The 14209-nt window shown below is 25.4% G+C and overlaps 4 protein-coding genes across 4 annotated transcripts; all 4 read left to right on the top strand.

Moving 5' to 3' along the window:
- The first annotated feature begins 495 nt into the window (after positions 1–495).
- Positions 496–1027, top strand: OCT59_013351 (uncharacterized protein). Its single transcript, XM_025331772.2, has 2 exons — positions 496–591; positions 698–1027. Exons 1-2 carry the CDS (start codon positions 540–542, stop codon positions 865–867), a joined length of 222 nt encoding a protein of 73 aa, XP_025182711.1. The 5' UTR covers positions 496–539; the 3' UTR covers positions 868–1027.
- A 2828-nt stretch (positions 1028–3855) lies between these two features.
- OCT59_013350 (uncharacterized protein) lies at positions 3856–4751 on the top strand (the record flags this gene model as incomplete). Its single annotated transcript, XM_066140748.1, has 2 exons — positions 3856–4096; positions 4183–4751. 2 exons carry the CDS (start codon positions 3856–3858, stop codon positions 4749–4751), a joined length of 810 nt encoding a protein of 269 aa, XP_066001599.1.
- A 1067-nt stretch (positions 4752–5818) lies between these two features.
- OCT59_013349 (uncharacterized protein) lies at positions 5819–6094 on the top strand (the record flags this gene model as incomplete). The annotated part of the gene is made up of 1 exon (XM_025315460.2): positions 5819–6094. The coding sequence occupies one exon, from the start codon at positions 5819–5821 to the stop codon at positions 6092–6094; it is 276 nt and encodes a 91-aa protein (XP_025182710.2).
- A 5532-nt stretch (positions 6095–11626) lies between these two features.
- On the top strand, positions 11627–12055 carry OCT59_013348 (uncharacterized protein; the record flags this gene model as incomplete). The annotated part of the gene is made up of 1 exon (XM_066140747.1): positions 11627–12055. The coding sequence occupies one exon, from the start codon at positions 11627–11629 to the stop codon at positions 12053–12055; it is 429 nt and encodes a 142-aa protein (XP_066001598.1).
- Between the last annotated feature and the right edge of the window lie 2154 nt (positions 12056–14209).

Below are 14209 nucleotides of genomic sequence, written 5' to 3'. Positions count from 1 at the left end.
TTTTACAAATCAATTTTAATTTTAAAACGGCGACGACGACCGCGACGTGGCAAATACAACTTGTACACTTGTATACCTCCTCGTTAATAATACTAGTCCAAAAACCGAAATAATTATTGAAGATCTCGCATTTTCGTATTATTAATTTAAAGTGGCTCTGCTCTTCGATATTAAATTTTAAATGACGCAATGTAAAAAAACGTGGCAAAATTACTCTTGTACACCTCCTTTACTCCGCCCAATTTTATGGATTACTAATTATTGGCTTCAAAATCTCGCATTTTCATAAAGTTTTTCTGCTCTTCAATAGTAAATTTTAACATGGCACAATGTAGAAAAACGTGGCAATAATATTCTTGTACGCCTCCTTCTTTACTTTACCTTCATTAAATAATATAATAAATAAAATAATATAATTATGAAGTAATTTAATTTGAAAATAATGTCATCATAGAAAAATTTTCTTATATAAACACTTTGAGAAAAAAAAAAGAGAAAATATTTTTAAAACAAATTCACGAACAAAAAAATTTGGAATCATGCAATTAAAATATTTGTTGTTAATTTTCTTCTTTACAATTGTTTTAGCGAGTAAATAAAAAAAATTTTTTTTTTTTTACATTAAATGAAAATTTATCCTTTTTAATAATACCAATATTAGTTACTAATCGAATAATTTAATTCATCATTGACACAGATGCAGAACCACAAAACTTTAAACGTGATGCGTTAGCAGAACCACAAGAATATAAACGTGATGCGGTTGCAGAACCACAAAGCTTTAAACGTGATGCAGTTGCAGAACCACAAGAATTTAAACGTGATGCGGTTGCAGAACCACAAGGCTTCAACGCTGCAGTAATATAAAATTTCAGTTGATACAAGTTAAACAATTGAATTATAATTATACTATTTTTAAAATTATTTTATTATGATATAAAGTATTCCCTCACTTGATGTAAACAAAATATTTGTATTATTTCATAAATAAAATAAACTATTAGCTAATTCTTTTAATTTCAAATAAAAATTGTACTTCTGCCACCATTAAAAAAACTGTCTTTTTTTTGGATTTACTGTAAAATTTCAGTAAAAAGCATCCTCTTACTTGATGTAATCAATGAAACATTTGACATACACTACCCGGCAAAAAGTCAGTAGGCAACTGTAAATTTCAATAATCGTTACGAAAATATCCTTCTATATAAAGTTTAATTTTTTAATAATTAACCCGTCTTTTGTGTAATAAGTAAAGTTAATCATCTAGTTGAATTGTACTTGTTCTAAAAATTACATGAATTTTTGGAAAATTTGATTGAAATATTTTATGATTTATCAAATAAATCAGATTTTAAATGGAATTATTTGAGTATAACGTAATATTAAAAAATTTGTTTTACCATACTTCATTTTTTAAATAAAAATGTTTATCGAAACTTTTAGCATATTATTACGAAGTACTGTATCATCAAAATCAATGAAATGATCAACAAGTTATATTCATTTGACTGAATTTGCCGATCATTTATCGATCATTACCAAATTAACTACCAAAATTTTAGCATTAACTAATGAATTAAATTCGGCCCAATTTTTTTTATGAAAACTTGAGATTTTGATTATTATTTCTAACTTTTTTTATTGAAACCAGAACTCAAGCTCATAATTTGTTCTTTAGTTAATATCTTGTAAAAAAAACTAATAGGTGCAAGTCATCTTTGTTAAATATGTGTAACTTACAGACTATTTCGCTGATTTTGAAGATACTTGCTAAAAATTTTGATAAACAGTTTATTTAAAAATGAAGCGTAAATTAAGCAAAATTTTTTTAATGTTATATTATACCTAAATACTTGCCGTTAAAAATCTGATTTATTTAATAAATTATAGAATATTACAATAATCAATTTTTTTCAGAAGCTCGTGTAATTTTTAGAGTAGGTGCAATTCAACTCAATGATCAACTTCACTTATTACACAAAGGACAGGTTAATTATTAAAAAAAAAAACTTTATATAGAAGGATATTTTCGTAACGATTATTGAAATTTACGGTTGCCTACTGACTTTTTGCCGGGTAGTGTATATTTCACATTATTGATTTAAGTTTCTCATCTCGCAAGTATCAATTCTAATTTTATAATGGCGTAATGCGAAAATGTGACAAGATTACTCTTTTACACCTCTTTTACTTCGTTCATCTTCGTTAATAATATTACTACAATAACTGTGCATAAAATGGCTCAGCTCCTCAATTATAAATTTTAACATGGCGCAATATAAAAAAACGTGGCAAAATACCTTTTTACTTCGCCCTCGTTAATAATACTACAATTTTATGGGTACCGTGATCAAAATCTCGCATTTTCACTAAAGTGGCTTTGCTCTTCAATAATAATTTATAACACGGCGCAGTGTGGAAAAACTCATCTTCATTGAACAATAACCAGGATTGCCATATTTCATCCCCCACTTGTTTAATTAATTAAATAGATCATGACATTAAGATAAACTAATTATATATATACTTTTTTAATTTCATAGGCTGTTAAGAAGTAAATTGTTTAACCACTCCTAAATAGTACCAGATTAATTAAAAGGAGCATATTCCGTTTATGCTAAAGTAATAAGAGGACACGCTAGAATTGTATAGGTTTTAATGAATGTGTTATAATGAAGTAAGGTCGGACAAAATTAAAAATAATGCGATTTTATTTATATACTTTTATTTCACAGAGAAATATCAATAATGGCTACTTTTATTTATATAATAGTACCTAAATTGTATTGTATTAAAAACTTCTAAGTCGATTAATTGAGAGTCACAAATACAAACCATTAAAACAAAAAAAAAATTTCTTTATCCAAAATTTTTTTAAAATAAAACTTTTTAAAATAAAAAATACCCAACGATATTCATAATAGAATACTGTTGTTACATCATCACGACGTCATGTGCCGGACGGCGAATTACAGACTAATTATTATTTTGGACTAGAGGTCTGCATTGACCCCTATTTTTACAACCCGGCCTGGCCCGGACTATTATTATATCATTTTGTTGTAAAAACAAAAAAAATCGGCCAACTTAATTTTGGCCAGAATTACGAAAATCCGGGTTTAATGAAAAATCATGTGCTGGCCTGGACCCGGCCCGGGTGAATTTAGGAGAAATTTTGCCGGCCCAAACCCGGATCTGGGTCCGGGCCGGGTTAGGGTTTCTGGGTTCCGGGTCCCGTTTGCAGACCTCTATAATTTGGACTATTTTTTTTAAAATTACTACTGAATGTAACACTAATGCAGCTATCACATTTTTTCAATTATATTAGTATAATGATTTTTTACATCTGTATATTAAGTTTTATTTGTGAAAATATTCAATTTATACCCAATTTTATTGGAGAAAGTTCTAATAAAGATGCTTCTTAAAATTTTTTAAAAATTAAACTTTGTTTTTTTCTAACATTTGTGGAAAAATTAATTATTGACATGTTTAATGCAAATCAATGCATCGGAAAAAATACACCGAATAAAATTTTTTTCTTCTACTTTTGGTTAAAATATTCCTAGAGTAACTTGGACAAATTTTATAATGCCGGCCAGAATTACGCTATAATATTCCTTTTAGAAATTCATGTTACACAAACTCTTAAAAAGGAAAATTTTTATTTTAATTTTTTGTGGAATGGCTATCGATAAAAATGGAAATGATCATCTTTGTAATCCTCGGGATTATAAATTTGTCTGCAAAAACACACTCTATATACATGACATGTTGACATGCACAGTACAAAAAAAAATTGTTTAGAAGAAAATAATTTTTTTTTTTAGTAAAATAAATTTTTAAAATATCCAAATGGAAACTACTGATATAACTGATGCAGTAAGATGCAAAAATTGTTTATATTGTAATGAACCTTTTAATAAGGAATTATGGTGTAAAAGATGTATTAATTCTTTAGAAAAATTAGCAGAAAATGGTGATAAAAAAGCAATGTTTAATTTAGCCAATAGATATTATAATGGAGAGGAGACAGAACACAATTTAGAAAAAGCCTTTCATTGGTATCATAAAGTAGCAGAAAATGGTGATATTGGTACATGAATAATTTAGGCATACATTATGAAAATGGAGAAGAAAAAGAAAAGAATTTAGAAAAAGCCTTTCATTGGTATCAAAAAGCAGCAGAAAATGGTAATACTGATGCAATGAATAATTTAGCTATACTTTATAAAAATGGAGAAGGAACAGAAAAGAATTTAGAAAAAGCTTTTCATTGGTATCAAAATGCAGCAGAAAATGGTAAAGAAAATGCAATATTTAATTTAGCTGTATGTTATGAAAATGGAGAAGGAACAGAAAAGAATTTAGAAAAAGCCTTTCATTGGTATCAAAAAGTAGTAGAAAATGGTCATACTGGTGCAATGTTTAATTTAGCCAATGGGTATTATAATGGAGAAGGAACAGAAAAGAATTTAGAAAAAGCCTTTCATTGGTATCAAAAAGCAGCAGAAAATGGTGATAGTGTTGCAATGTTTAATTTAGCCAATGGGTATTATAATGGAGAAGGAACAGAAAAGAATTTAGAAAAAGCTTTTCAATGGTATCAAAAAGCAGCGAAAAATGATAACAAAGATGCAATAATTAATTTAGTCATATGTTACGAAAATGGAGAAGGAACAGAAAAGAATTTGGAGAAAGCATTTTATTGGTATCAAAAAATAGCAGAAAATGAAGTTATATTAGTATGAAATGAATGCAAGCAACCATACATTGATTACCAGTGGTGCCAGCAATGTAGTGCTAAACGATTTCAACAAGATTTTTCTAAGTGGACTAGTAAAAATGAATTTGTCGATAAATTTATTCAAGAAGCACAATTAAATGCTAAAAATAGTTATGAATTTTTAGAGTGGATACCTTACAATAAATTGTCAGGAATTAATTATTATGATAAAGGAGGATTTAGTGAAATTCATAAAGCTATCTGGTTAGATGGACCTATTTATAGTTGGAATTTTAACAAACAACAATGGAATAGATGTAATTTTCAAACAGGTTATGAGGTTATTCTTAAAACACTTAATAGTTCATCAAACTTAGATAGTAAATTTCTGGATGAGGTATATTATTCATATTTAATAGCAATTTTATTTTTTTATGCAAATGTATAACAATTTTTTTATAATTTATACAGTGGAAATATTATTATAACTGTCAAAAAAAATCATTTTCAAAATTTATCCAATTCTTTGGGTTTACCCAAGATCCAAATAATTTAAATTATATAATTATAATGAGTTATGCAAAAAAAGGAAGTTTGAGAAAATGTTTGTCTGATATAATTAAATTTAAATGGCAAGACAAGTTACAATTATTGAAAAAAATTATACTAGGACTTAAAGTAATTCATGAATCAAAATTAACTCATGGTGATTTTCATGATGGTAATATTTTAATGTCAGATGATTACAATGAATTATTTATTATTGATTTAGGATTGTGTAAACCTATAAGTGATTTACAAGATTCTGTCAATAAAGTTAATGAAATTTATGGAGTTTTACCTTATATGGCGCCTGAAATATTAAGAAAAAAACCTTATACACCAGCAAGTGATATTTATAGTTTTTCAATAATAATGTGGGAATTTTCATCAGGTATCCCTCCATTTAATCATGAACCACATGATCTTCAGCTTAGTTTAAGTATTTGTGAAGGGAAACGTCCTGAAATTATAAAAAATACTCCAAAATGTTATATAGATTTAATGAAAAAATGTTGGGATTCAGATCCTTCTAATAGACCAACCATAATAATGCTTGAAAATATTTTATCTGAATGGAATAGGTGTATTAGTGAATATTATAAAGTAAACAGGGATGGAAATTATAAATATAAAGTACTTGGTATTAATAATCAATTGAAAGATGATATGTTGGAATTTGTAAAAGCAGACAAAGCTTTAATACAAGAACAAGCAAATACCTCTGTTATACAATCTCATTTACAAGCATATTATACAAGTCGCAAACTTACTGAAATTTTAGTTCAAGAAGAGACTCAAGGTCTTGATTGTATAATTGAAGATTAATAATTCTGTTAAATAATCACTCATGTTACCCAAAATTTTTTTTATTATGATAGCCATATTAAAAATTATAGCAATAGCATAATTATTAAATATAGAGTTTATATATATAGATCAAAAAAATGTTCGTGCATAACTCTGTATAACTCTAGCCAAACCTGTCGGGCCAATGTTTTGTCAGGAAATCATCCGTCAGGAAATTATGCCGTAACCAATTTCAGTTTTATTTGGAAATACTTTAACAAAGCGTTATGACGTTGATCCACAAAAAAGTTTCACTATCCAAAAAAATATTTCCTTTTACGTATTACCAAACTGTAAATTTGATCAGCATGGTCTATTCACTCCATTTTCAAATTAATCCAAATCATATAATTTTTTGTTTTTGTATTATTTAAAATATGACCGTTTATAATTTATTTTTATATATTCATTTATTTTTTATCTTAACGATTTACGTATATATAAATAAATTGAAAAAAAGAAAAATTAAAAATAAATTAAAAAATGAAATAAAAATCATTAATTATTGCAATCTTCCAAAATTGTATGTACTTGCAACAGGTTCAAATTTTTTTGGAGCTTCAATGTTTTTCTAGATGTTTATCCAAAATACAAACATTCAACAAATACGTAAATGGAACTTAAATATCTTTAATATGATATTATTTGAGAAATTTCTAGCGCTAAGTCTTTATATCAATTTAGAAAAGAATATAATAAGCTTTATTTGTAAAACCAGGTTCTATTTAATTTTTAAGAAATTTTAAAATTTATAAGCACGACGGATCATTAGTAAACTATTATATGAACTATTTTGAAGGACCAATAGAATAGTGAGCATGTAATAAAAAAAACTTAAGAATTAAATGTTAAGCTGATAAAAGTACATTTACAATTTGCTTAAAGTTTTATGCAGATATTTATTAATAGCACGATTGTATGATCAACTATCATTTGAATTTTTCTGATTTATCATCATCACATGCTCTACTTGTTAATTTGATGACGTAGTTCATATTGAATTAACTGATTTCCGAATTAAATAATTAACATAACCCTTAAAATAGTTTGTGCTACTGAGGAGTATTATCATCATGATTTACAGTTAAAGTAACGATATGAATTGTACAACAATTCTTGAGGATTTATAAGATCGAAAAACAAGATTTAGAAAAATTAGCAAATATAATTTTTTAGATGAAAATTTGAATATGAAATCAAATTTTTTATTACTCATCATTTAAAATAATATTAAAAAGATTGAATTAAGGCCATTCTCAAGCACCTCCTCAATGTAATTGGCCAATGATTAATCTTTCTCTATCTTTCTAATTTCTTATCATATCTAATAGAAAAAAAATTTTGCTCCAGTTCCAGTTCCACCTTTTATAAATTTGACTAATATATTATCTCAACTAAATTAAAAATAATACATTAATTAAAGAAGATTAAAGAACTAATTCTATTTTAATAAAGTTTTTTATAAAATAAACATTCTAGTTAAATTATTCAGTCTTTTTTCGATTTTCAGACAATAGTTATTAAGAAATTATTTTAGAAAATAAATAGATAATGTACTTTGAAAAATCCAATAGCTATTGGCGTCTCAGCAGCCGGTCTAATTAAACTGATGGATGCTTCTGGCCAAAATTACAAAGTAAGTTGGGCATTTGGGCACAATCTTTAGAAAAAAAGCATCCAAAAAAAGCGTTAAAATGGATTTATTATTCATTTTTTTTTTATCAAAAACGTTACATCAAAAAATATAGTCATTTGGAAAATAAAAATAAAAAACATGGTAATGTCAGATACACAAACAATGAACCTATACATCCAAGAAATATTAAGAGAGTAAGAGGAAAGATAAAGCTGGGAATAAAGAAGATGAATATCTCAATCCAAAATTAATAAGGAATTTCTAGACCTAAAAAAAGAATACCTAAATAAAAACAATAGCAGAGGCATGGGTCATACGAGTCTGCATCATGAGTAATTTTTTCAATTATTTTTCGCATTGAGTATTTTTTTCATATGAGTGATTTGAACAGTTACAATTACTAACTCTCAACTTTCAACAACTTACTGGCGTTACATTAACATAATATATTCACAAAATAAAGGATTTCCTAGAAATTTGATTATTATTATTAATATACCAATAACATACTTTGTCGTTCAGCCAAATAGGATCATGCAGATTTCATAGACCGATATTTTTATTAGCCATAGCAATAACACATGATTGATATAATAAAGTGGAGTAAAAAAATGGCAATGAATGTTTTGTAGGAAAAGTTTTAAATAAAGCTTTAAAAATGAAATTTATAAAATTTATAGAAAGCTTATTAATTAATGCATGATCAATCATTCGGTCCTGTGACCGATATATAGCTACTCCCCATCCAATAATTTGTAATAATATTTTAATTCATTATAAATAATTAAATAAATATCTTAGAATCATATATAGATAGCATTAAAATCAAAAAGTTTAAACGTTAATTGCCGATTCGCCACTCAGCGATACAAAATGATCGGCAATCTATAATTAATCTCGTCGGACATTTTTATATTAAATACTATTGCTTCTGAATGGTGTTTGTACAAGTTTGAAAACGTTTTGTTGTAATATAAATGCCCTAAAAATACATTTAAAAAAGGTGTTACATTACTTAGGTATAGTTTTATAAAACTGGTAAACTAAAACATTGCCAAAAAAAAAAAAAAATTTTTTATTTTCTTTTTTTTTAAAACATTATTTTGTTAATCTAAGCAAGAATATACCGTATATTATATAATAGTACATAAAAACCTTGTAAAATTTGCAAAATTCGCGAATAATTGGTGTAAAGTTACCTAAAATATGAGCTGGAATGGTGACTTCCTCCAAAGTAAACTCTTTAAATTTTATAACAAACGAAAAAAAAATTTTTTTTTGTGACATATTCACGTTTGATTAGTAAAGTATGGTTACATTAAGCATGACTTATGTAGGACAAAATCGGAGTTGAAATGTGCCGATCAACGTCATTCATATAAGAACTTGCGACGGATCATTTTGTATCGTTGAGTGGCCGGATTGGCAATTAATAATATTACACGTGATTATTAAGAAAATTAAGCTGAATGTAAAATGTACAATTTAAATATGCAAAACTTTTAAGTTTGATTCAGAAAAAAGTGAATGCTTTTTATTAGGAATACTTTATTATAATGATACTATTATAAATACTGATAATAAGGTTATTTAAAGTTTTAGATGAGATTCTAGAGAATAATTTGAATATTGTTGCATCTATTTATTATAAGTATTATAAGCGATAATAGAATATATATTATAATTGCATTATTTTACGTTTTTATAACCATTGAATCAGTTATTATATAACTGCCTAATAATATCTCAAAAGAATTCGCAATTCTTGGAAATATTAACATTGCCGCAGATTTTTTGATTAAATAATTAAATAATGCTAATGAAAATCTTTTTCATGTGCAGTTATAATGCATAGTAATAATGGCACAGTACAAGTATGCGCAGCAATGGTACAACAATTGGCACAGTAAGTGATACGCAGTAATGATGCAATAATAGGGTTCTGGATTGCCATATGCAGTAATGATACAATAATAGAGTTCGGGATTGTCAAAACCGAAATTGATCGGTATAGGTAATTACCGAAAACCAAAACGATTTACCCGATTCATTATTATCCGATTTTGAAAAATCTTTTTTTCATTTAATATTTTTTTATTAAAAAAGCAATTTTTTATTATTTTAATTAATAAGAAATGTCAAGTTTGACGTTTCTAGTCAGTGTATTGAATTACAGAATTGCAGATTACTGTGCATAATTTCATTCCAATTGGAATGCGTCATCCACCGATCGGGTTCGGTAAATCGTAACGCCGAAACCGGTCCGACACCGAGTAATGAGGTAACAAATTATGTCATAATTTTGGACATTACGTACTTATTACATCATAATTTAGAAGTGCTTCTAAATTAGGTTAGTGCGGAGTAACTTCAAATTAATATAAAACCAGCTATTGGAAAAAAAAAGGTAATAAAAGAAATTTACGAAATATCGTTTAAATTTTTTGATTTGAATACAATTTAACGAGAATACTCTTGAATTAATTATGTAAGTTTTATAGGTAATGATTGAGAATAATAAAGATACATATTTTAAAATATTGTACATGACAATTGTTTTATTTCATTATCAGAATATGATCATTTTTAAAATAATTATTTTTTATAATTTAATAATAGTACATGATACAATTGATAAATAGATATTATTTAAAATATCATAGTACATACCAATTGAATTGATTCTATTTCATTTATCAGAATGTATTTTTAAAAAATAAATATTTTAATAATTGTACATGATACATAAACATTGTTTAAAATATTATAGCACATGCCAATTGAATTGATTCTATTTCATTTATCTCTTTTTTAAAAAAAATAATTATTTTTTATAATTTAATAATTGTACATGGAAGATTGAAATATTAAAATAAGTCGTAATGGTTAAAATTACGTCATGTCACATGATTTCAAATAATTAACTGAGTAATAATTAAACGTGATAACCTTGTCAATATTACTGAAACTTACTTTATTCTGTGAAATAAAGGCAACCTTGTTGATATCATTCCAATTTTTATAGAATAAATACCATTTGAATCCTCTCATTGAGACGGATCTAAAAATATAAAATTCAGTAAATTCTCATCACTAGATATCAATATTTTTTAATTAATTGACGATCGGCATAACATGATTTGATAATTTATTAATACTGCACGTCATCAGTAATTTTCTTACAGAATCGATCGTTTAATAGCCCAATATGACAATCACGGAAAAAAAAATCTTTAATAGTAAATATAAATTTTACTATATAACCAGATGTAGTTTTGTTAATCATACATCATATGCTATCACATATACCTTTTTAGCATGCTGATGACCGTTTATCAGATCATTTTTATCAAATCATTTGAAACGACTTGGTCGTCTAACTTTAGAACATAAACAGTTTTGTTGATGATAATTTTTACAATTTTGAAATCTAAAATTCCTTCTAATTAATCATCATTTATAAAATGCCAATATTAAATTAGCAATTATAGTTGATAAATATAGTGTTATCTTCTTTTTTTAAATTAAGATCAATTTAAATTATTTAATTTGAAGATAGTTTATTAAAAGATAAAATTCCATCTCGTGAATTCCTTATGCACTTTGGGTTCCATTTTATACTAATAAAAAATAATAGTAATTTGTACCGATTCTTATAATGGATTGCGAATTAATATTGTAATTATAAAATCATGTGATATGTCGTAATTTTGGCTATTTTGACAATTTGACCATTTTAATCTCGATTTCATGTATAGTCATGTATAGATCTTTATTAATCAAGTCTATGTTTAATTGTTTTTTTTTTTCATTATGTATCAAATACTAAAGTATTTTATTTTTTATTTTACAGATTTATTGAAAATACTTTTAAAATGAGACAAGAACAAAGACCGACTAAAAAAGACTTTGAATACATTATCCGTATATTTGAGGTTGATGGGACTGATGGAGAAACTTATGTTGAATATAAATGGAAGAAAGCATCATCAAGTGCTATTATTACAATTAAAGAAGCTAAGAAATATGGTTTCGAACAGAATATTGATGAATATTTAAAAGATAAAGAAATTATTAAAATAAATAAAATGAATAGTGTTGATCGTGAAAAGTTACGCGACATGCCCAAATATTACTGTACTATCGGATATTGCTATAAAAAACATAATAGTTCAGCTGGCCGGGATAGGCATGAACTTTATTCACATATAAAAAAAATAAAAAAAGGGAAGATGAGAAAAGCGATCAAGGATGATAAGAAAAATGAAATCAATAAAAAAGCTTTGAAAACGATAAAAAAATGAAATTTTTTAAATTATTTTTTAATAATCAAGAGAAGTTTAATTTAATTTATTTATTTAAAGAATTTCACAGAGCCACTATAGAATATCATTATTCCATAAAAAAACTGATATTATATTATCGCATATATTTTATATTTATTTAATATCTATAATTAATAAATATTGTCACGTCATCTGTATAAATAATTTGAATTGTGTAACATGAAAACACATGATATGTCCGCGCCTGATCTTGATCTATTCCATATTTATTGTGGTTAGCCCATTGTCAATCTAATGAACGAAAATAATAAGCTTTGGTTTGTATTACTAATGTGATCGGCCGCTTGCTATCCGAACAAAATATTTTTCGGTATTTTTTTTAGAATTAATATTTTTTTCGATCTTTTAGACTGATACGTTACTATTTTTTTTCAATATTTTTTTTATTTTCAAGGTTTTTTATTATCATTTTTTTTTTTGATTTTGTAATTTTTTTCTTATTTATTATTATTATAAATTTTGTTGAATTTTTGTAATGACAATTAATGCCAATAAAAAAAGGATTTTTTTGCTTATTATTTTTTTTTTATTGTTTATTTTTTATTGTAATTTTTTTTTTGTTGTCTCCATTCTCTAATATAAGTTGTAGTATTATATAGATCATAAAGGATGGGGAAAAAATGTTTAATGATAGTGAATAAAAAAGAATGTTAGAGATAAATGAAAGACTAAGAGTGCTAGAAGAAACTAATTATACAAGAAAAGTATATATTCTTTTTATATAGACGCACCAATAAAAAAAGATAAGAAAGGTGTAAAATGGGTAAAAGTTGACAAAAATAATAAGGTGTTACATAAATTTAATGCGAAGATCATAAATAAGGTCAGAATACGTGTAAAAATATAGACATCAAATATAAAATGGTACCTAAATGGATAAAATGAATATACAAATTACTTAATTAATATTATGATAACATATAATAACTAATTTTCTTAAATATATACCAGAAATTTCATCATGTTGGTTATCCTGTTACAACGCAACAGGTTGCAGCTAGTAATTTGTCTAATAAATAACTTTCTATATAACTATTTTAATAATCTAATATTAACATTTAATAAGATAGTGTGGTTTTTTATTCTATTTTTTGTTATTTTATTTGGTTGCAGAGTTATGTTTGTCAGTAGCAAACACGTCACAACCTTCTATCACATTTTAACCACCAATTATTTCATAAATAAATAATATTTGACAAAAAAATTTATAACGATATAAACAAAGAACTAATTTTATTTTAATAAAAAAAAAATTCTAATTATATTATACATTCTTTTTTTTTGATTTTCATATAATAAGTTTTAAAAAAAATTATTTTCGATCAATGAATAGGTACTTTGAAAATCCAATAACTAATAGCCGTCTCAGACAAATAAATGCACGTGACTTTTTTTTCCGGCTAAAATTATATGATTGTACTGGAATTAAAATCGTAAATTCGTAATAATTTATAAATATAATTTTTTTAATATTTTAACTACTAAAATATATTTAAAAAATTAATTGAATTTTATTAAAAACTTTTAAATCGAATTGTACACGTTTTTTATTATTCTCAATAAAAATGTTAGTCTTATTTTCCCATGATTAGCCACAATATTTTCTAACCATTTTTTCTTTGAGACAAATTAGCAGAATTGTCTAAATAATAATGAGTCTAAATCAGAAACAATTATTTATTTTATTAGTTTTTAGTTAACCAGTCGAAAATAAATCTCAATAATATCAGATATCTTAAACTTAATTTTAATAGTTTTGCAACACTCTTCACAATCATTATCAATGTTTCTATCTTCAATATTTCTATCTTCGTCAATCGTCAACTCTATCTTCAAATTATAATATGTTGGTAATGAATTATTTAGATTAGTAGGAGTGTCATTTGAATTTAATTTTTATCCAAGATTCCAATTTCCAAGTATTGTAATGCCAGACTTTGGAAGTAAGGGATAAGTCTCTTTTTTTGAACCTATACATTAAATAAAGTTAATATGATGAAAAATGGCCAATAGATCAGTTATCTCTAATAATATTTAATATAATAATAATAATAAAAATTAATAAAATGATGAAAAATAAGAAAAAAATAGAAGATACACAGTGAAATTCGA

Source organism: Rhizophagus irregularis, chromosome 20 (assembly GCF_026210795.1).
Source record: "Rhizophagus irregularis chromosome 20, complete sequence".
NCBI lineage: Eukaryota > Fungi > Glomeromycota > Glomeromycetes > Glomerales > Glomeraceae > Rhizophagus > Rhizophagus irregularis.
This window is presented reverse-complemented; position numbering and strand designations above follow the sequence as displayed.